General features: G+C 39.0%; 1 protein-coding gene across 4 annotated transcripts in view; it reads left to right on the top strand.

Annotated features, from left to right (window-relative positions):
* The window catches only part of brsk2b (BR serine/threonine kinase 2b), a 953,061-nt gene extending 931,078 nt beyond the window's left edge, over positions 1–21,983 (top strand). For 3 of the 4 annotated variants that reach the window (XM_072592239.1, XM_072592240.1, XM_072592237.1), the window contains one exon: positions 20,129–20,359. In XM_072592239.1, coding sequence (XP_072448340.1) covers positions 20,129–20,253 — 125 coding nt within the window. In that variant the 3' untranslated portion in view covers positions 20,254–20,359. Of the gene's footprint in view, positions 1–20,128; positions 20,360–20,559 lie in introns of those variants that run through there. The other variant, XM_072592238.1, reaches the window with a different exon arrangement.

Raw genomic sequence — 21,983 nt, 5'->3', positions numbered from 1 at the left:
AAATCATTCTTGATGTGAGACTACTGTCATCAATTGATTTGAACCCCACACTTTCCAATTTAACTTCTACGCCTCTGCTTTTGCAACAGATTTGATAACAGAATAATTTACTCAGAAAACATGGAAGTATTGAAGCAATAGAAGCAGTTCAATTGAGGAAAAATATTGCAAAGGGAGGAACTGATTAAGTGGTCAGGATTGGTGCAGAACTAAAACAGTGTCAGAATTCTTGGCACTCGGATTTAAGAATAAATGTCTGAGGAACTACCGATAATTGCAGAAAATTGGCACAGATTTGCATTGCTATGGACACTGTCTTTGCTACAGTTAGCAACAAATTGATCTGCTGTGGTATCATCACTTTAGAGATCAACTAGGCTTAGCTACAGACTTACTCACATTTTAATAATGTGATGTTTCAACTAGTCGTGCTGATGAGCACCAATGTAACACAGTGCACATTTAAATCGATGGTTTTCAAAACAGGCTTCTTTTTACAACTTTACATTCCCAACTAATGTAACAGCAAACCACTTCTGGAATCTGTGATACACGGCTGATTTGTAAGCATACAAGCATGTCTATATAGTGCTGCTATGTGCAGAGGAGACCACTGATATAACTCTGCACTGCTGACTGCAAGGTAGCATGCTGGGGGATTGGAGCAAGCTCATTAGCACCAGCGAAGGAACTTTCACATGAATGTTCATCTCATTTGTAACTCCGTGCTGTGTTGACAGAGCAAATTTGACAGTAAAATAGAGGAATTTGAATTTGTTGAAGGAGTAGTAATGCTTTGTAATAAGTAGCACAATTATTTGATAAAAGATGTATGTGCTACATATTACTTCACGTTTTCTTCAAATCACAAGTTTTTTTTATGAATTTGATGAAAGAAGTGCATTTCATTCTCTGATGTTCTCAAGGCTGAGAAATCTTTGTGAGGCAAGAACGATGTCAAAGGAGATGTAACAAAGACAGGAAAATTGAATTGAGATGCTGATCAGCCATGATCAAATGAATGACAGAGTGGGACCAAGGGGCTGGAAGACCTACTTCTATTCCATATATTCTTATGATATTCATTCTAATGCCTCAAGATGCTTTGACTGTTAGAAGTCTTCATTATCACTGGGTGCATGAGGGGAATTTATGGCACAGTGGTCGAGACCTTGTTGATGTGCCAGGAAGTGCAGGTTCAAATCTCACCTGCCTTGGAGGTGTATAACATGTCCATATCTGTTGGTAGTATTAAGTATTTAAACAAAAATACTCTGGGTGCACTCACTAAAAATTCAGTGTTACCATGAAACAAAAAGTTCTAGGTTAGTTTTGTAATCAGCTTTGAATTTACTCTGTGTTTTAGAATATGAGATTCTGTTTAGTGGGTTGTTGAATGATTTATAGGTTAGACATCACAATAACTTCAAGGTAGAATCAAAGCAAGCTTAACTATGCTAAGAGGGAACCCATTGGCCCTCTTCACCTCTCTTTGAACAGATTCAGAGTTGATCTAAATGTTTGTGATTTTCAAGATGATAACATGCAAGGCAGAACGGGATCTCTACAACTGCCTGTATATGAAAGAAAGAGGTTTGCATTTATGTAGCACTGCTCATGACCAGTGGATATCCCAAAGCCCTTTTCAGTCTGTGAATTACTTTTAAAATTATGGTCACAGTTGTAATGTGAAACAAGACAGCAGTTTGCTCCTGCAAACTTTCATCAACAACAATGTGATAATGACCAGGTAATCTAATTTATCATTTTGACTGACATAAATATTGGCCAAGAACCAAATATAATTCTCTTACTATTCTTTAAACTTGTACCATGGGGCCCTTTACATCTGTCTTTGAGGGCAGACTAGGCCTTGTTTAGCATCTTATCTGAAAGACAGCTCCTCTGGAAAGTTATTACTTTGTCAGTGCTACAGTGGATTGTCAGGCTTCACTGTTATATTTAAATTCAGGAATGGGATTTAAATTGGACTTTTCTTACTCAGAGGTGAAAAGGCTACCTCCTGAGCCACAGCTGATAAACACTACGGTGCTGGGACTGGTATTGGAGCTCAGTATACATCCAGTATTAAGAAATCTTAAGTCTGGCAGTGTCTGAATATACTTCCTTCATGTCAGTGAATTAAAGAAAGAACCTGGAAATATGGAACCACTAACTGGATTAATTAGAACTAAAATACAAATATATCAGCATTGCATAATTCATGTCATAGATTATTTTACTGGGATAATATGCTTGTATGTGGAATCATTGAAGGTTTTTACAATGTAAGAAAAAGTTGCCGCTTTATCCCTTTTAAGAAAAAGATTCCATCAAAATCTTGTTTAAACTGATAATTAGAAACAAAGTAAATGTGTTGAAGCTCACTGAGTTGAAGATTCAGACTTGCTGTCAATGCTTGAGGGAGTCTGGAGGTGGCTGTGCTCCCAGGGATATCCTGCAATCATTGGCTTTGAGTTCTGTGCTTGATGACAGTTACAGAGCTATTTTTAATCCTGAAACTTGGCTGGATGTCTCAATGCACACCTCCTTTCTGCATTGCTGTACAGAGTAGTAATTGATATTTGGGGAAAAGTTTATAATGAGATGCGTACTCCCTCTGTTCCTGCCATGTGCCAGAGGCTGCATTCCCACAGAGATGGCTTCATTGCAAGCTGGAAAATGTTTGTGGAAAAAGGTCCTTCATATCGTCAGATAAACTGGGCTAGAAGCAATCAACAGACAATGGAGTGGATCAAAACTGCAAGGATTTAAATTTTCTAATAAACTGTTCAGAGATATTATTACATAGGTCTGAGCAGGTGGGGCATGAACCTTGGTATTCTGGTTTCAAGCTTTATAGTAATAAAATATTAGCATTTAGTTTAGAGGAGCTTTTATTTGTTTAGTTCCATCATTTCAAGAAAATGTGTCACTTAATACTTCTGTTTCTTTCTTTTCAAATTTTTGAAGCTACTGTGTAACTATTTGGCTAAGTATGTGGCTATTAATATGTTCCCAGGACGGTGCCCCCTAATTAAAATAAACACCAACAGTCAGGTAGACATCAATAAAATTTCAAGATCTACAGTTTCCTCAATCACATGGCAGCTTTTGTAGTGAGGAAAGGCTTTCAAACTGTTCCAGAGTAGCCAATGGCACCGTTACATTGGTGGTATTGGAATATGTTTGACTATCACTCAGCTGAATTTCACCTGCAGTTCTTGTAATTCCAAGGCACTCTGACCATGTCCAAATTCAGATGCTCATTCTATGGAATTACTGATGTAAATCTAAAGGTTTTATTTTCCAGCATGATATATTAATATCATTAAAATTTTTATTTGGGCGAAAGAAACATTTTGCACCTCCCCCCTGTTATCGTATCCTTTAGTGGGATTGCATACATGCCATTCTCATAACTAAACTTTTCTACTTAAAAAGGATTTTATAAGGATACATGTAGTTTGAGTACACTTCTTGTCCTGGTTTTAATTAACAAGTGTCACCCCATCAGTATCCTCGTTCTTCCGACAAAGGAAGGTTGATTGCCTACAGTTATCAGTTCTGTGGGCTTTGCAGGTTCTGGTACTTCAACAAATGTGCCATCTTTCAAACGAAAGTCTGCTCACACAGATTAGAAAACAATATGTAAACCAAATGCTGGAAACACACTATCACATTATCTGTGGTGGGAGGAAAAGCACTACTATTTCACATATAAAACTGAAATAGAATTGAGAATTTTTGCAAATAGATAGATGATTTGAAAAAAAACAAGTAAGAATGTGTCGGACAGGTGTTGTAGGATTAGGTCATTCAGCCCCTCAAGCTGTTTCTACTATTCAGTGACATCATAGCTGTTCTGTGCCTTAACCCCATATACCTACTTTTGGTCCATATCCCTTAGATAAAATTTTGTTCAACAAAGATAGTATCTCACATCTAAAATTAACAACTAATCCAGCATCCACTGATGTTTTATGGAAGAGTGCTCCAAACTTCTATCACTTTTTGTGTTGAAGTGCTTCCTAACATGTCTCCTGAACAGTCTGGCCCTAATTCTCTGACTGTGCCCCCTTAATCTGGAGTCACCAACCAGTGGAAATTGTTGACTTGCTTGGTTTTGTTCTGTAACTATCTTGAAAGCCTCGATTAGAATACCCCTTAACCTTCTAAATTCTACAGAACGCAAACCTAATTTGTATTATCTCTCATCATAATAATCCCCGATATCCAGGATCATTCTTGTAACCCTGCACTGTACTTCCTCCAGGACCAATCTATCCTTCAAATTCCACATCCACAAGTTCGTAATCTGAGTAATAGAGTAATGAGCTGAGTGTCAGGCAGCCCAGGCTGTTTTCCTCCTGGAGTGAAGAAGAGGCAGGTATTACGAGAGTTGGAAGTGAAAGGGAGTTGAAAGCACAGTCATTCCTTTTGGTGAAGATGGGAAGGTGTCTTGAGTGAGTGATAGGCAGCACCGAGGATATACAAGGTTAGTGCTGTTGGGGGTCAAGGTGCGTGAGAGTGAGTGAGGGAAGATGCTAGAGTATGGATTTTGGTGGGAGGTTGTACAGTAGCAGAAATCAAGTGAGTATGAGGCATTGATGAGCAGATGGTGGCACTTACACTCGTGGAATGGGGAAGGTCATTGACCTTCTTCCTGAATTTCTGAGTATTCATGCAGAGGCTGAGATTGCACTCCCAAAAGAGATTATCATGGTGTGATGATAATCTGCAGGTCATGTGGGAAAAGATCATCCCACCACCACTGCATCTATTGGGACCTCAGGGTCCTTGCTCACAAAAGCAAGGTGTCCCTTAGAGGGAAATTTCAGGAGCTTTGTAAGGCAGCTTCAGAGTGACAGAGCTTGTCTAAGGATGGCCAAGAATACTGGTGAATTCTGGGATAGCCCAACAGTAGTAGGATAGGGCAAGAATTTGTGTGTGTGTGTGTGAGAGAGAGAGAGTCTGTAGATAAGGAGGCAAGTTTGATAAGTTACAGCTAGAAGAGTAGGTTGGCCTCATAGGACGAATCACTCCACAGAAACACTACAAAATTGACACTAAGCCAAAGTAATGTATGATTCAGTCTTGCATCTGTGGTTCAACACTCAACTTGAGTCTGGAGACAAACAGTGAGAAAGACCTGCAACATAACTCACACTGGAACACAAACCAGGTTTACAAAAAACATCAGGCATTCTCTGAAACTTGATGACAGTTTAGGCATTTAACATACTTTAAACAAAACTCTTGGCACCTCTCCATGCATATTCAAGTACTATGGAAAGAGCTTGTTTCAAAACCTGACAATCTGCATCTGAAATATATCATATAAACAAGACCTTAATGCACTATTAAAAAAATTTTTAATTATTAATTGTGTTGACACGAAAGAACGTTTTTTTCCTCCAACATAAAATGCAAGTGCAAATAATTTGACTCAAACAGTTGAAAAATACAGGAAGAGTCTCAGTGTGTTTGTAAATTTTTTTTTAAATGTCATTGTGTCAGAGAATCACAGAATCATTGTACTTACCCATAGAATTGTCCAATTAATCCCACCCTCCTGCTTTCTCCCTACATCCCACAATTTCTCCCTTTCATGGATTTATTCAATTCCTTCTGAAAGTGGCTGAATATGCTGCACCATCTTTCAAGCACTGTATTCCTGATTACAGTTAATCCATGTGTATAAAAACAAATCACCTCACCTCTACACGAACAGTATTTAAATATCCTTAAAGGAAAGTAATTACCATTGGATTGATCACAACAAGTCCGTCAGACCCTATGGGAATCCAGGGTTACTTTACTTTACCAAATTTGCATACTGTTATAGGAGACAATCTGAATCGAGAGGGAAGTGGGATACCAAGACCTCAAAGCATAAGCTGAAAATGGATCTGTAATCAGTTTCTCCAGATACTGTGGTGATCCCAACTGTTGAACAGTTCACACAGATTTATTGGGATTATAAATATTGCATTTAACCACAAAGTCAATGTTGATTTGATAGCACAGATGCCTAATGGTAGTTGTTTTAAGCTCCACTCATTACAATTTAACTCTAAAATCACTGCTGTTATAACAGATTAATTAACTCTGAAGAAATGGAAGCAATAAAGGTTACAATAAAATATCTACAAGACTGAACTAAGGAGGCAAAAAAAGCAGTGCTTTAAAATTGTAGCTCGCACAATGAAGATTGATACTGCCTCTAATACCTAGAGAAGCCATCAGTCAGTGCACTACTGAGACATGGGATTTCCATGGCAACCTCTCAGCTTTCCACTCCATCAGTAAATACTGCGATATAGCAATCCTTGAACAACATTTAAAAACAGGCTATCCTATAGTTATTGCTTTTCAATATTCAAAAGGACATTTATGATGGATTCCTTTCCACTAATAAACCAAAATATTTACTAGGATTCAAGTATAAGTGAACAGTAACGATCAATATGAAACATGTCAAAGGAAGTTTGCTTTTCAACATGTATATTCTTGATTCTTTCCAACAATATTATCTTCTGTACACATTTCCAAGCAAATTGCTTTCTGAACAAAACTCCAAAATTTTGATTACACCTGATTTACCTCAAGTTTATTCTGGTATCTCCAACCAAGAATATTTCAACATTTCTTGGACCACTGACAGTTGATAATCCTTTGTGGCATTTGCTATTTTCTTACAGATTACTATTTATGACAGGCATCATATTGTGCGTCCTTGTTGGAAATTTAATTGAAATTCCATCAAATCCATCTTTATTCGAGCACCCTAAGGGTGAAACACAAAGCTGGGTCTTTGTGTTTTGTATCCAATTAAATGTCACATTCCATGTATAAAATAATCACCCTGACCTTAGACCTGTTTTTTGTTTTTTGATGAATTGTTTTTATGGTATCGCTGGCACACTTTACACTTAATTTCCATGATAATTTTTCACCTTTTTTTTCCCAACTCCTGATTTCTGCACAAAAGATTCAACCTGGACTTGATTATAGCACTTTCACCTCTATGTCTGAGTTTCAACCACATAATCTAAGCTGTCAGTTCATTGTGGGAGTGCTGTCTTTCAGATGAGACATTTAATCAAGGCTACCACTGCCACCTCAAGTCAGCATAAAAGAGCTCATGATGTTATTGAAAGATGTCATGGGATGTTCTCTCTAGTATACATACCAATATTTATTCCTCAACCAACATCACTAAAATAGATAATTTAGTTATTTGTCTCTCAGCTGAGGAATTTTATAGTATCCAGCTTAGCTACCATAATTCCTCACAGACACTGTGCTTTCAGCATACCTCGAGTCATCGAGATATACAGCATGGAAACAGACCCTTCGGTCCAACCCTCTATAAGGTCACCCCTCAGCCTCTGATGCTGCAGGGAAAACGGACCCAGCCTGTCAATGCCGACCAGATATCCCAACCCAATCTAGTCCCACCTGCTAGCCACCGGCCCATATCCCTCCAAACTGTTCCTATTCCTGTACCCATCCAAATGCCTTTTAAATGTTACACTTGTACCAGCCTCCACCACTTCCTCTGGCAGCTCATTCCATACACGTACCACCCTCTGTGTGAAAAAGTTGCCTGGTAGGTCTCTTTTATACCTTTCCCCTCTCACCCTAAACCTATGCCCTCTAGTTCTGGACTCCCTGATCCCAGGGAAAAGACTTTGCCTATTTACCCTATCCGTGCCCCTCAGAATTTTGTAAACCTCTATAAGGTCACCCCTCAGCCTCTGACTCTCCAGGGAAAACAGCCCCAGCCTGTTCAGCCTCTCCCTGTAGCTCAGATCCTCCAACCCTGGCAACATTCTTGTAAATCTTTTCTGAACCCTTTCAAGTCACACAACATCTTTCCGATAGGAAGGAGACCAGAATTGCACTCAGTATTCCAACAGTGGCCTAACCAATGTCCTGTACAGCTGCAACATGACCTCCCAACTCCTGTACTCAATACTCTCTGACCAATAAAGAAAAACATACCAAATGCCTTCTTCACTATCCTATCTACCTTTGACTCTACTTTCAAGGAACTATGAACCTGCACTCCAAGGTCTCTTTGTTCAGCAACACTCCCTAGGACCTTACCATTAAGTGTATAAGTCCTGCTAAGATGTGCTTTCCCAAAATGCAGCACCTCGCATTTATCTGAATTAAACTCCATCTGCCACTTCTCAGCCCATTGGCCCATATGGTCAAGATCCTGTTGTAATCTGAGGTAACACTCATCGCTATCCATTACACCTCCAATTTTGGTGTCATCTGCAAACTTACTAACTGTACCTCTTCTACTCACATCCAAATCATTTATGTAACTGACAAAAGGTAGAGAACCCAGCACTGATCCTTGTGGCACTCCACTGGTCACAGGCCTCCAGTCTGAAAAACAATTCCCCACCACCACCCTCTGTCTTCTACCTTTGAACCAGTTCTGTATCCGAATGGCTAGTTCTCCCTGTATTCAGTGAGATCTAACCTTGCTAATCAGTCTCTCATGGGGAACCTTGTTGAATGCGACAGTCACAGGTGAGGTGCCGGAAGTCTGGAGGTTGGCTAACGTGGTGCCACTGTTTAAGAAGGGTGGTAAGGACAAACAGGGAACTATAGACCAGTGAGCCTGACATCGGTAGTGGGCAAGTTGTTGGAGGGGATCCTGAGGGACAGGATGTACATGTATTGGAAAGGCAAGGACCGATTAGGGATAATCAACATGGCTTTGTGCATGGGAAATCATGTCTCACAAACTTGATTGAGTTTTTTGAGGAAGTAACAAAGAGTATTGATGAGGGAAGAGCTGTAGATGTGATCTATATGGAATTGGCTGTGAAGCTTTGGGATATCCTTAGGACATGAAAGGTGCAATAAAAATTGTCGGTTCTTTCTTAAACATCAATTGGGGTTTGTGCTATTGTAATTTGTGTTCCCAGTGAATATGTTGCCACCTTATCCTGTGCTGTGAAGCAATTACACTTCGGGGAAGAAACAAGTATTCCTACTTCCGGGATAATTTTCCATGTTAAATAAGAGAGCAATATTAAAGTTGTCTGCGTCTGAGAACATGACCCTTACCCAGAACGACATATAAAAGCAATTATTTTTGAAGGCAATACTTAACATAAAAGAGAACAGTATATCATTGATAAAAAAATGTTTCCACAGACCCAGCTATGGCAGAAGTAAGAAATTAGGAATGTAGCTGCAGTGAACAGAGTTCCTAAGAGGATTTTGTTTCTTTTGAAACAGTCAGACAAGCAAAAAGCTATTTACCCCAAAAGATTTAAAAAGTAATTAAATATATACTGATGCTGTGACTACCATTTGTTTCTCCTTCCCTCTCTTCCTCGTCATGTACAGACACTGTGTTGTCCCCTTACCCAATTAAGCTTTCTTCCACTTTGGATTCTGGCACTTCCTTTTCTTCTTGCCTCAGTCCTTTGTATGTTCATCACTGAATAATTGAAGGGTGTTGAAAGACATTTAAATTTAGACACATTTTGGTGCTTGGGTTCAATTGGCACAGTCACTAATCGGCAACAAGAGGTTTGTTTGAAAATTAATGTGTTTTCTTCAGGAAATGGAAGGGCAAACAAACTGGTTGAACAGCAGTGAGTTATTTTTCCTCCCAACATGGTTAAACTTAAATTAAAATTATTCCTTGCAAGGTTGCAAATATAACATTACAAAAGACGTCCTCTCATTGTGTTTGTTTTCAAATCCATTAACTTGTCATTAACAATTTTAACGAGGTAACTATTTAGAGCATAGTGAGTTTCTCTGACAGATAGCTGAGGCCAGATGCTGTGTTCCTTTGATGTTTTCTGTCAGTGTTAGAGCAGATGATCAGGTCCTCTGGGTTTCACCAAAGTACAAGTTTTCTGTCAGACCACATCTGTTTCATGGCTTCAAATACAGATGTAAATGTATCTCTGCATTAAACACCTCCAAACCAAAAGTACTGATCAATGTAATCCCTTCAGAAAGGCTAATAATGATAACTATGAAATAGAATTGCATCTACTTAATGGAATGATTAACAAACAATTAAGTAAATTAAATTGCCACTACTTATCTAAAAGATAGTTCTAAATAACTTACTTTGCAAGGAGCAACTGAATTTGAAGGCAAACGTCAGGGCTTTTAGCCAAAGATGGTGACTGTCAAGAGTGTATAATATATCTTACAATGTGTTTTAAAACAATAAATGTCAGATGTAACATAGCTGCAGTGTGGTAGAATGTTGGCTTGTCAATTGCTGTTTTTGTTAGAAAGGGTTTGGAGGCATGTTGCACTTAATATTTACTCAAGATAAGGAAGGAGTTATCATCACGAATCTACCTACAAAGATTTGTCCTTTCAATCTTTCTCTACAAGCAAATGCCTTTTTATTGATGGTTGATAAGGTGAGGGAGCATTACTGAATCCCAGTGATAAAGTTCCCACAGTAGATTCCATTTTTGTTCGTGCACTAAATTCTTTGCAGCATAAAATTGCCACAGTAATATGTACATTTCAATACTAAACAAATGAATAGGCCTGTTGTCTTAATTGTACCTGTGGTGATTAGCATCACTCTAAGATGGTATGACCCATTCAAATTATTTGAGACAGAGATGGCTGAGGTAGGCTGCTACTGATGACAGATCTCCACACCAGCCCAATGAAAAATTAGTGAAAGTTATGAACCAGGTTACAATGTCAGCCTCAGCATTTCATACTGTAATGAGTTTGGCCCTGGACCAGTATCTGATCAAGATTCTTGCTAAAGCAGGCCATCTCCTCTGTGTTCGATAAGTCTGGGCTAGCTGTGTTTCTTCTTGATTTTTTGGAGAGCAGTATCTTTATATAAACAATATTTTATTCCCACATTAACTGTCCTTACACAGTTTAAACCACGTACCAGTGGTGACAACACCCAACAGAAGTACAACAAGCGTTGCAACCCCACTCATGGTATTTTTTTAACAGATTAAATGAAATGAAGACATCAAAAGAAAATCTGCTTTTCTGAATAACAGTGCTAATTTTTAAAATCATAAATTTGGTTTTGTAAATTATAATGCACTCATGTTTATTCAAAAAATAAGATGCTGATTGATGGGAAAATGCTATTTATGTTTTCTGTACACTAATTCCTTTTAAAGGTATTTTGGGGTAGAGTTAATTCACTTAAAAGTAAAATAATGTAGATGCTGGAACACAGAGTGCTGAACAAACTCAGCAGGTTGGACGGCAGCTGTGGAGAGGGAAACAGAGCTTTATATTGCAAATCCAGCATGACTTCTTCTGAACTGGACAATTCTACAGATGCTGCCAGACCTGCTGAGTTTCTCCAGCATTTTCAGTGTTTATTTTGGAGTTAATTGACTATTGTTCTGACAATTATTTGAAATTTTTGCTAATATTATGGTTGCTGCAAACAGTGCACGTTGCTGATCTTGTGTTTGATGATCTCATCTATCCCTGGACATATGACCACTATGACCATTTGCTATGCATGGTTCATTTGTATCATTATCTAGCATCTGATTCTCATCCCTGGTGTGGAACTTCATACACACAAATTGGCTCTGCTCCCAGTTGCTGACATCTTGCCTGGAATACAAATACAAGAATGTGCTAAGGAAGTGTAGCTGGATGGCAAAGTACTAAACCTCGAAATGCTTGTAATCAGCTTGTCCATTAATAAGTAAAGCTGGGAAGTATGAGGAGGAAAAGGCAATATGTCCTACATTTTCCCAACATTCCAAACGCATAGATTCCAATTTTCTCTGAAGGTGAACAAGTGATCAGAAAAATTGAATTTCTGTTCACAAAGTGTTCTCAATTGCTCATGATGTGGAAGTGCTAGTGTTGGACTGGGCTGGGCAAAGTCAGAAGTCACACGACACCAGATTATAGTCCAACAGGCTCACTTGAAATCACAAACTTTCAGAGCGCTATTACTTCATCATGTGAAGGAGCAGCACTCCACTATCAATTGCTCGTGATGGATGATAAGGTCAGAGATACCACCCACAGTCAGCTATAGTCCAAAGCAAGTTTGTTGTAAATAGAAAACATTTATCTATATAAATACTCTGATTATGCTCACCCAGCAAAAGCAGATTTCATTAATGTCAGGGGAGGAGAAGATACAAGTCAGTAAATGTTGAACAAGATACGTTGACAGTTCAGTATTGGGACCATGTTTAGAGCAGATAGTTATGATTTTGGATTTTAAACATGAATTGAATCCTGACTAACTCCGTGGAAGAGGGATTGAATAGTTTCAGGCTGAATCAGTGCATCAGCTGACCTTTCCTAGTGCATACTATTAGTGTTTGGTGAGGGAAGACTCAGCATCAGTATCAGTATCAGTAAAGTAAGTCAGTGGGAACATGAGATGAGAAAAGCAAAAATTGAAAAAGGAACATCTGATTCAAAAAAGACAGTAATTTTGCAGCATCTTTCATGATCTCAGGACATCGCAAAGTGTTTTAACAAAATATATGACTGTTGTAATATAGGAAGCACAACCATCACTTTGAGCACAGCAAATTACATGATCAGAAATGTGATAATATTCAAATCATCTGTTTAAGCCCTGTTGGCTGAAAGATAAATATTGACCAGTCACTAATGATAGCTCCCTTACCCTCCTCGTTAGAGGGCAAACAGACTGAGTTTAATATTTCATCCAAATGATGGCCATCTCCAAAAGCACTCCAAGAGCAGTGGATGTAGTGTAGTGTACATGGATTTTAGTAAGGCATTTGATAAGGTTCCCCATGGTAGGCTTATGCGGGAAGTCAGGAGGCATGGGATAGTGGGAAATTTGGCCAATTGGATAGAAAACTGGCTAACTGGTCGAAGTCAGAGAGTGGTGGTAGATGGTAAATGTTCAGCCTGGAGCCCGGTTACAAGTGGAGTTCCGCAGGGATCAGTTCTGGGTCCTCTGCTGTTTGTAATTTTTATTAATGACTTAGATGAGGGAGTCGAAGGGTGGGTCAGTAAATTTGCAGATGATACGAAGATAGGTGGAGTTGTGGACAGTGAGGAGGGCATTTGTCGTTTGCAAAGGGACTTAGATATGTTGCAGAGCTGGGCTGAGGAGTGGCAGATGGAGTTCAACCCTGCCAAGTGTGAGGTTGTCCATTTTGGAAGAACAAATAAGAATGCGGAATACAGGGTTAATGGTAGGGTTCTTAGTCAGGTGGAGGAACAGAGGGATCTTGGGGTCTATGTACATAGATCTTTGAAAGTTGCCACTCAGGTGGATAGAGTTTGTAAGAAGGCCTATGGAGTATTATCGTTCATTAGCAGAGGGATTGAATTCAAGAGTCGTGAAGTGATGTTGCAGCTGTACAGGACTTTGGTTAGGCCACAGTTGGAGTACTGTGTGCAGTTCTGGTCGCCTCACTTTAGGAAAGATGTGGAAGCTTTGGAGAGGGTGCAGAGGAGATTTACCAAGATGTTGCCTGGAATGGAGAATAGGTCGTATGAGAATAGGTTGAGAGTTCTCGGCCTTTTCTCGTTGGAACGGCGAAGGATGAGGGGTGACTTGATAGAGGTTTATAAGATGATCAGAGGAATAGATAGAGTAGACAGTCAGAAACTTTTTCCCTGAGTACAACACTCTGAGTACAACAGAGTGTTACAAGGGGACATAAATTTAAGGTGAAGGGTGGAAGGTATAGGGGAGATGTCAGGGGTGGGTTCTTTACCCAGAGAGTGGTGGGGGCATGGAATGCGCTGCCCGTGGGAGTGGTAGAGTCAGAATCATTGGCGACCTTTAAGCGGCATTTGGATGGGTACATGGATGGGTGCTTAATCTAGGTTAGAAGTTCGGCACAACATTGTGGGCCGAAGGGCTTGTTCTGTGCTGTATTGTTCTATGTTCTATGTTCTACTGCATATGTGTGACAGAGTGGATTATGAACTGTGAAGACTGAATTAGGGATAGTCAACTTGGCTTTTGCATGGAAATTGTGTCTCACCAATTTGATTAGTTTTGTTTTGAAGAATATCGGCAGTGTAGAATTAATCTGAAACAAGGAATTAAGAAGGTTAAAAGGGGCCATGAAATATTTTTAGTAAACAGGGTTAAGGAAAATCCCAAAGCCTTTTATTCATAAAGAAGGAGCAAGAAGTTAACTAGAGAAAGGGTTGGCCCACTCAGTGACAAAGGAGGAAAGTTATGCGTGGAGTCAGAGAAAGTGGGTGAGATACTTAACAAGTACTTTGCATCGAAGAGAGGGACATGATGGATGTTGAGGTTAGGCATAGATCTTTGAGTACTCTAGGTCAAGTCGGCATAAGGAGGGAGGAAGTCTTGGGTATTCTAAAAGGCATTAAGGTGGACAAGTCCCCAGGTCTGGATGGGATCTATTTCAGGTTACTAAGGGAAGCGAGAGAGGAAATAGCTGAGGCCTTAACCGATATCTTTGTAACATTCTTGAACACGGGCCAGGAGGACTGGAGAATTGCTGATGTTGTCCCCCTTTTTAAAAAGGGTAGCATGGATAATCCAAGTAATTATAGACCAGTAAGCCTAACATCTGTAACAGGGAAGCTGGTACAGAAGATACTGAGGGATAGGATCTATTCCCATTTGGAAGAAAATGGGCTTATGATAGACAACATGGTTTTATGCAGGGAAGGTCTTGTCTTTGAGAATTCTTTGAGGACGTGACAAAGTTGTTTGATGAGGGAAGGGTTGTAGATGTCATATACATGGACTTCAGTAAGGCATTCGATAAACTTTCCCATGGAAGGTTGATGGAGAAAGTGAAGTCACATGGCTTCCAGGGTGTACTAGCTAGGTGGATAGAAAACTGGCTGGGCAGCAGGAGACAGAGAATAATAGTTGAATGGAGTTTGTCAAAATGGAGACCTGTGACCAGTGGTGTTCCACGGGGATCTGTAATGGGACCACTGTTGTTTGTGATATACATAAATGATCTGGAAGGAGGTACAGGTAGTCTGATTAGCAAGTTTGCAGATGACACTAAGATTAGTGGAGTAGCAGATAGTGAAGGGCACTGTCAGAGATTACAACAGAATATAGATAGATCGGAGAGTTGGGCAGAGAAATGGCAGATGGAGTTCAATCTGGGCAAATGTGAGGTGATACGTTTTGGAAGATCCAATTCAAGAGCGAGCTATACACTAAATGGAAAAGTCCTGTCGAAAATTGGTGTGCAGAGAGATCTAGGTGTTCAGGTCCATTTTACTCTGAAGGTGGCAACACAGGTCAATAGAGTGGTCAAGAAGGCATATGGTTTGCTTTCCTTTATCAGACGGGGTATTGAGTACAAGAGTTGGCAGGTCATGTAAGACTTTGGTTCGGCCACATTTGGAATACTGTGTACAGTTCTGGTCACCACATTACCAAAAGGATGTGGATGCTTTGGAGAGGGTGCAGAGGAGGTTCATCAGGATGTTGCCTGGTATAGAGGGTGCTAGCTATGAGGAGAGCTAGAGTAGATTAAGATTATTTTCATTAGAAAAAAAAGGAGGTTGAGGTCTTGATTGAGGTCTACAAACTCATGGGAGGTATAGACAGGGTGATAAGCAAGAAGCTTTTACCCAGAGTGCGGAACTCAATTACGAGGGGTCATGGGTTCAAACTGAGAGGGGAAAAGTTTAAGAGAGATATGCATGGAAAGTTCCTTATTAAGAGGTTAGTGGGGTCCTGGAATGCTTTGTTAAAGTAAGTGGTAGAGGTGGGCATGATAGTATCATTTAATCTGTATCTAGACAGATACATGAATGGGAAGGGAGCAGAGAAAATAGATGACAGGTTTAGATAGAGGGTCTGGATCAGCGCAGGCTTGGAGGGCCGAAAGTCCTTTTCCTGTGCTGTAATTTTCTTTGTTCTTTGTTCTTTGGGGTGTAGGAATCCAAAACTTTTACATGCAGAGGGTGGTGCATAAACGATGTGTTAGAGAAACTAATGGAGGTAGGTACAGATACAAGACTTAAAAGGCATTTGGATGGATAAATGAATAGGTGGGTTTAAAGGTATATGGGCCAAATGCTCCAAATGCTAGCAAATGGGGTGAGCTCAGATTGGGATATCTGGTCAGCAAGGACAAGTGGACTGAAGGGTTTGTTTCTGTGCAGTATGACTGTATAAGTGAGACTTGGAACCATAATTGTCCTCGTCAAAGTCAGGAGCACTACCAACTGAACAAAGGCTGCAATTAAGAAAGACCCATTTGGTTCTAATTGTTCTATCTAATGTTACTGTTTTGGATTAGGAAACCTTATTTAATTTAAAGTTTTTCAAAATTACAATATACTTCTGACCTATAAACATGTCTCAGATTCTACAATGAATATTAATCAACACAAACTCATAGTCATTGAACTGTTTTCTGTTCAGTGATGAACAAGTCTCCAGTAGCCTTTTTGTTGTTTTGCATTGGAACATGTTATGATTTAGAAACCCTTTTGACAGAACAAGTTCTAAAGAGGATACTGGACAGTGAAATTAAGAAAGAGGAAAGTGAAAATAAATGCTCTTGTTTAAATCTGAAGGAATAATCAAAATCTAAAAGAATGGGACTTCACACTTGTAAAAATTAATTTTCAGTGCCAGACATATTGTTTGGCAGAACTTGTCGTTCATTGAGGACCAGAGCAACTAGAATAGCAATTCCCTGATTTCTGTATTAACAACACATTACACTTAATAAAAGTGAGTGCTTATAGGATTGCTTGTTTTTAAGTTATAAAGCCCAAGACATTGTATAATTAAATTAAGACTGTCTTGAGTAATTTGTTAGTAAGTGTGATTGTCAATGGTGCAGTGATCTTGAAAGGAACTGAAAGGAGTTCTTTTGCCCATTATATCTGCATTTGATTCATATGTTATTAATGTGGCACAAGCACTGGGTTTCAATGTTGCTACCCTCGGCCAACCATAATTAATAATGTTCCTGTTGTTTTGAATGAGATTCACATATAACCTTTGCTTTATTTTCTTGGAAAATGATTAATTGAGACAGTAAATAAGGAGAATGTAAGATGCTGAAAATCCTTATTTAGATTCTGTGATCAGTCTACATAGTAAATAACATTGAGACCTACTATGGAATTGGTGTAAAATTATTTCTTACAAATAGACCCATGAAGTGGTTTAAGGGTCCCAGCTGTGTAATCAAGAGCTTGAGTCTGATCACACAATAGTAGAAGGATTGTCTCCTGATTATTAAATCGGGTGATAACAGGCAGAGTTTAGATTTAAGCACTCCACAAAGACATCCCATGGAGACCGAGCAGAAAAGCACATAAACAAGCCGGGACTACAGAGGGAAGCCAGAGTCAAGTCTTCTAACTTTCGCAAAATAGTGTGTGATTAATTTTGATGAATTCCTGATGAAGGGCTTTTGCCCGAAACGTCGATTTTCCTGCTCCTTGGATGCTGCCTGACCTGCTGTGCTTTACCAGCACCACACTCTTGACTGTGATTTATTTTGCTCTAGAATTGGACCACCATTTATCCTTTCTGTTCATTTCTCTGATTATGGATTTTTGGTTATATATGGAGAAAAACTTTAAACTTTGAACGAGTCAACTGAAAGCATACGTATCAAATATAATATGTGCTCACAATAATCTGAAACAAATCCTGATGTTCGAATCAAGACTATCCACTGACAGAGAATAGCATTATTGTAGTGAGAAATTGGCATAAATATTTGAAGACAAAGTTTGGGACATAGAGATGCTTTGCTTTCAAAACTTATGGTGAGAATTATCATTAGCGATATTGTTTTTGGTTTCTTAGCAAACTCCTATCAAACTCCTCTATTTACTAATTTGATGGAAATTTAGCACACTTATTCCAAATAGATTAGTGCCTTTGCTGAAACCATGGAGAGAAGATTTTGCTGCAGCTTTTTAATCATTTGTTCCATAACATCACTGAGTCATTCACAGTCAGTTTCCTTTATGATAAGATTTGAAGCAAATTATTGTATTACATTATATAATGTGCAAACATGCCAATTTTCATTGTGAACATTGAAGAACAAGGATTGTTTAATTACTAATCATTCCAACAAGATAATCATGTATATTTTTAGTGTGCTTGTCCCTTAAAGACTCGTTAAGCACATTGATGTATTTAGAATTTCAGAATGTCTGTTAGTTGCCTTTATTTTTTTCTGATGTTCTATTGCCCTGGAAGTTTATTCCCTTTTAGGCTAATGTACTTTGCTTGATTCTGAAAGATGAGATAATCATGTTTTTGAACCGTTCTATGTTGTTCTTTATCAGGCCTCAGGAACTGGAATTTATGGGGTTTGCTTGTTAGCTTTTGTATTGTTTTGTGGGTCTCTCTCTCTCTCTTACTTTCTCACTCACTCACTCACACATGCGCGCACACACACACTCTTTCTCTCTCTCTCTCTCTCTCTCTCTCTCTCTCTCTCCCTCTCTCTCTCTCTCCTGTACTAGCAGGCTAAGAACTGGTAGACCTTATGAGTGAGGAATGTTTCTTGCTGAAGTGATAGGTAGCCCTTTGGTCTTGAAATTGCTGAGACATGAGTGAGTAGTGGATTGTTTAATTACTTTGCAGTAATTTTGGGAACATATCTCAGATGGATATGATAACTTTGAATACATCTTTTGAACTAAATACCATGTGTGACATGAATTATATTATTTATTTGAAATTAGTGCATCCTGAATAATCATAGAGTTTTAAAAAAAGCTTACCTTTTAATCTGAAATTTAAACATTTAAGGAGTACAATTTTTACTGAGGTTAGCTTTCCTGGTTTTCCCTTGCCCTCATCTCCTGCACATATGATTTAGTTTTACGCATATTAGCTGACCTCTGGTATTTTGACCAAGTGATTGTTTTTGATGTGAGAGTTTGGGCAGTGAATGTTGGCTGGATGTTTTGATCACAGGAAGGAGGTGAGGATGAGGGGTTGGGGGTAACTCGATAGAATTCAGTCCAACCTCTCTCAACATTGACATGCACAATTTCTGGTAGTGAATCAGTAGGAAAACTCTCAGTGTCCTTTGTCCAAATATAATGTGGGCCCAGCAAATTTTAGTTCATTTACCACAGGGCAAGAATCAACCCTCAGACTTGTGACTCATTTTCACATCAATATATTGCAAATGAGCCAGCAAGGAGCAAAATTAAATTAAGTGGAAGATGATGGCAGCTTTGAAAAATATTCTGAGCCTGCAGATTAAATTTATAACATAATTTCAGTTTGATTAAGTCTTCATACAGCTTGAAAGGTACTCTGCCATAAAAGCTGTTATAAATGTTTACATGCAGTTTAACCTTGGCTATGCAAAATCTAAGTTAGAATGGTTTCCTCTTTTAGGTGTTATAATAAATAATTAGTTAATGAAAACATGTTTTGTCAGTAAGCCTCAAAAATATATCTGTCACTGAAAAGGGTGATTCAGATAATAAACACTAAATGCCTCCAAATTCTTTTGTGACAAATGATACCAGTGAGAGCTGCATGGACTCATTGCAATCCAGTTGTGTTCACTGAAGTCTCCAGATACTGTAATTTCCTGCAGTATCAAACTAATGACCTATTATTGGGAAAACCCCTATCTGGGGAGGGTTAAATTTCCTGTTTTTCTATCTCCCACTTGCTGTTCCTCATTCTCCTCTCTTTCCAAGACAGGCCAGGGAGTCATGATTTTAATTAGGAAGACGTAAGAGAGTCGGGAATGTTGACGTTGAATTGTATGTGAAGTCAATAGTTGTAATCATGTTCTTGGAAGCAGCTGAAATGTTTCTCAGCAACATCCCTTTTTCCAGTGAGACGCGGTCTCCCCTTCCAGCCTTTTCAGTGCTCTCCTTCATTCTTTCTGTCAACTAATTCCATTCAAATAGAAAAAGTGAGACTCCAAAGCCACGTTCAAACCAAAACCAAGTTGCAAGAAATCTTTTGACCTCATCATTTTCAAACAAACCAAACCGCCAACTAGCCAAAACAAAATTGTGATTTCAAAGGCTCAGTGCTGACATGCTTCTTCTTTCAGGCATTTGTGGCTATGGATCTCATTTCACTTCTCTCGTGACCCATTGTTCATCTGTTTGTTTGTTCTTTCTTTCTTTCTGTTTGTGTACCCAGGCAGCCCATTGAGTAACTTCTTTGACGTAATTAAACAACTTTTTTCAGACGAGAAGGATAATGGGCAAGTAGCTCATCCACCAGCTACGCCAACCAAACATGGCACAAAACACCAAGCAGAATGATTCTGATGCTATTGACTATGGTTCTAGAGGACACTCTAAATTTCCAGCTGGGAAAAAGAAGGCAAAGATGGTGCCAAGTATTGGGACACAGGACCAACCTTAAATGCATTTAGAATTAGTCCCATGTCCTGAAAGGAAGTAAATAACAGACTGCTTCGGTACAATGTCCATAGACAGATTTTGTATGGCGGAATGATTGTATATAACTGAGGATTAGCACGTGCAACCCCTCTCTACAGCATTTGTTTCCCTGTTTTTGCTGCTCTCCTTTTATGATGACCTGATTTATTTCCACTCTACTGCCAGGAATTGTCCAGAAAACTTGTTAAACCCCATCTGGTGAACCCTATGGCTGCGGATATTTGTCGAAGGAAAGGCAGCTGATATCTTGGTGCATGTGGGAACCTGGCGCCCTAATGACGCTTAACACTTGACCAATCGAGAGCTGCTGCACCCCAGGAAAGGGAACAGAAATCCTGGGAGAGACTGACACCCTTCAGCAGCAGGTTATCCACCAGAGCGGGGATGTGGGGGGTGAATTCAATAGCACCACAACAGCAACATAAGCTCCAGTAGCCTCAGTGGACACTTCCTTTGTAGAAGCAGGACTTTGGTGAGACTGCTGCTGATGGGTAAGAAATCTGGGGGTCAAACAACACCGCAGCAATGAACTAAAGCACGAACAAGTGTAACAAATCCACCACCTTGTACCACCCCTACTTTCTGTATAAATTTTGTTTGTCTAGTCGTGACACCTTGTTTAGCTGTAGGACAAAACAGATTCAAACACTGTGTTGCCAGTTATAAGTTTGTCAGTATTATTTATTTTCAGGGTAATATATATGTGTATATATAAATATTTTATTCATTTCACAAGGGCACCATGTTCGATTGAACCATGTTGCTGGTTTACTATCATGGGGTGGGGGGATGGTTTGACCACCCACTGCTGTTAAAGGCTACATTTATTGTGGGCATTTTATATATTTTTCCCCCTTTCTGTTCTTATTTATTGAACCCCAGTAATTTATCAGCAGAATGTCTAGGTGTATGAATGTTGTCTTTCATTGTGAATGACTTATAGAGGCAACACTTACTGTATTAAAGGAAAAAAAAATATTTTGTCCAATTTATCAGAGCTTTGTGAACAATATTAACTTATTCTGTCCCGATTCAAGGAACTTGTAGTATATGTTTAAAACAAAAACAGTACTTTAAGAATGTAGAATAGCAGTAGTGTCTGAAATGATTATCTTATATTGCTATTTGTTAGTTTCATATCAGTGTGCGTGTTCCACAGGTAAAATTATTTGGCCAGTTCTTGTACATAAGTAAATCAACAATGGACTTTGAACCACTGGAGGTTACTGTTATTGAATTTATCTTGTATAACTGTGTGCATGTCAGACATGGTTTTTTCTTTGCATGATGTTGCTGTAATTGTTCTCATAATGCTCTGTCCTCTTTCTTGCTTTCCCACGTGCACAACTAATGCTTCCTTACACCGTACCTCTGCAAAATGGTTGGAGTACAACATGGATGGTACAAGCAGGAAGGGGAAGAAATAAAGCAATACTTATATTGATATCCTTCCTATTTTGTACTTGGAGAAAAAAAATTACTTATTTAACAGACAAACTATCCAATGTACCCACCCAATTCCCCCCCCCCCCTTGTAATATAACTGTGAGCAATTTCAGTGCAAGATCAATAAATTCATTCAATTCCAA

Source organism: Chiloscyllium punctatum, chromosome 22 (genome assembly GCF_047496795.1).
Source record: "Chiloscyllium punctatum isolate Juve2018m chromosome 22, sChiPun1.3, whole genome shotgun sequence".
Classification (NCBI taxonomy): Eukaryota; Metazoa; Chordata; class Chondrichthyes; order Orectolobiformes; family Hemiscylliidae; genus Chiloscyllium; species Chiloscyllium punctatum.
This window is presented reverse-complemented; position numbering and strand designations above follow the sequence as displayed.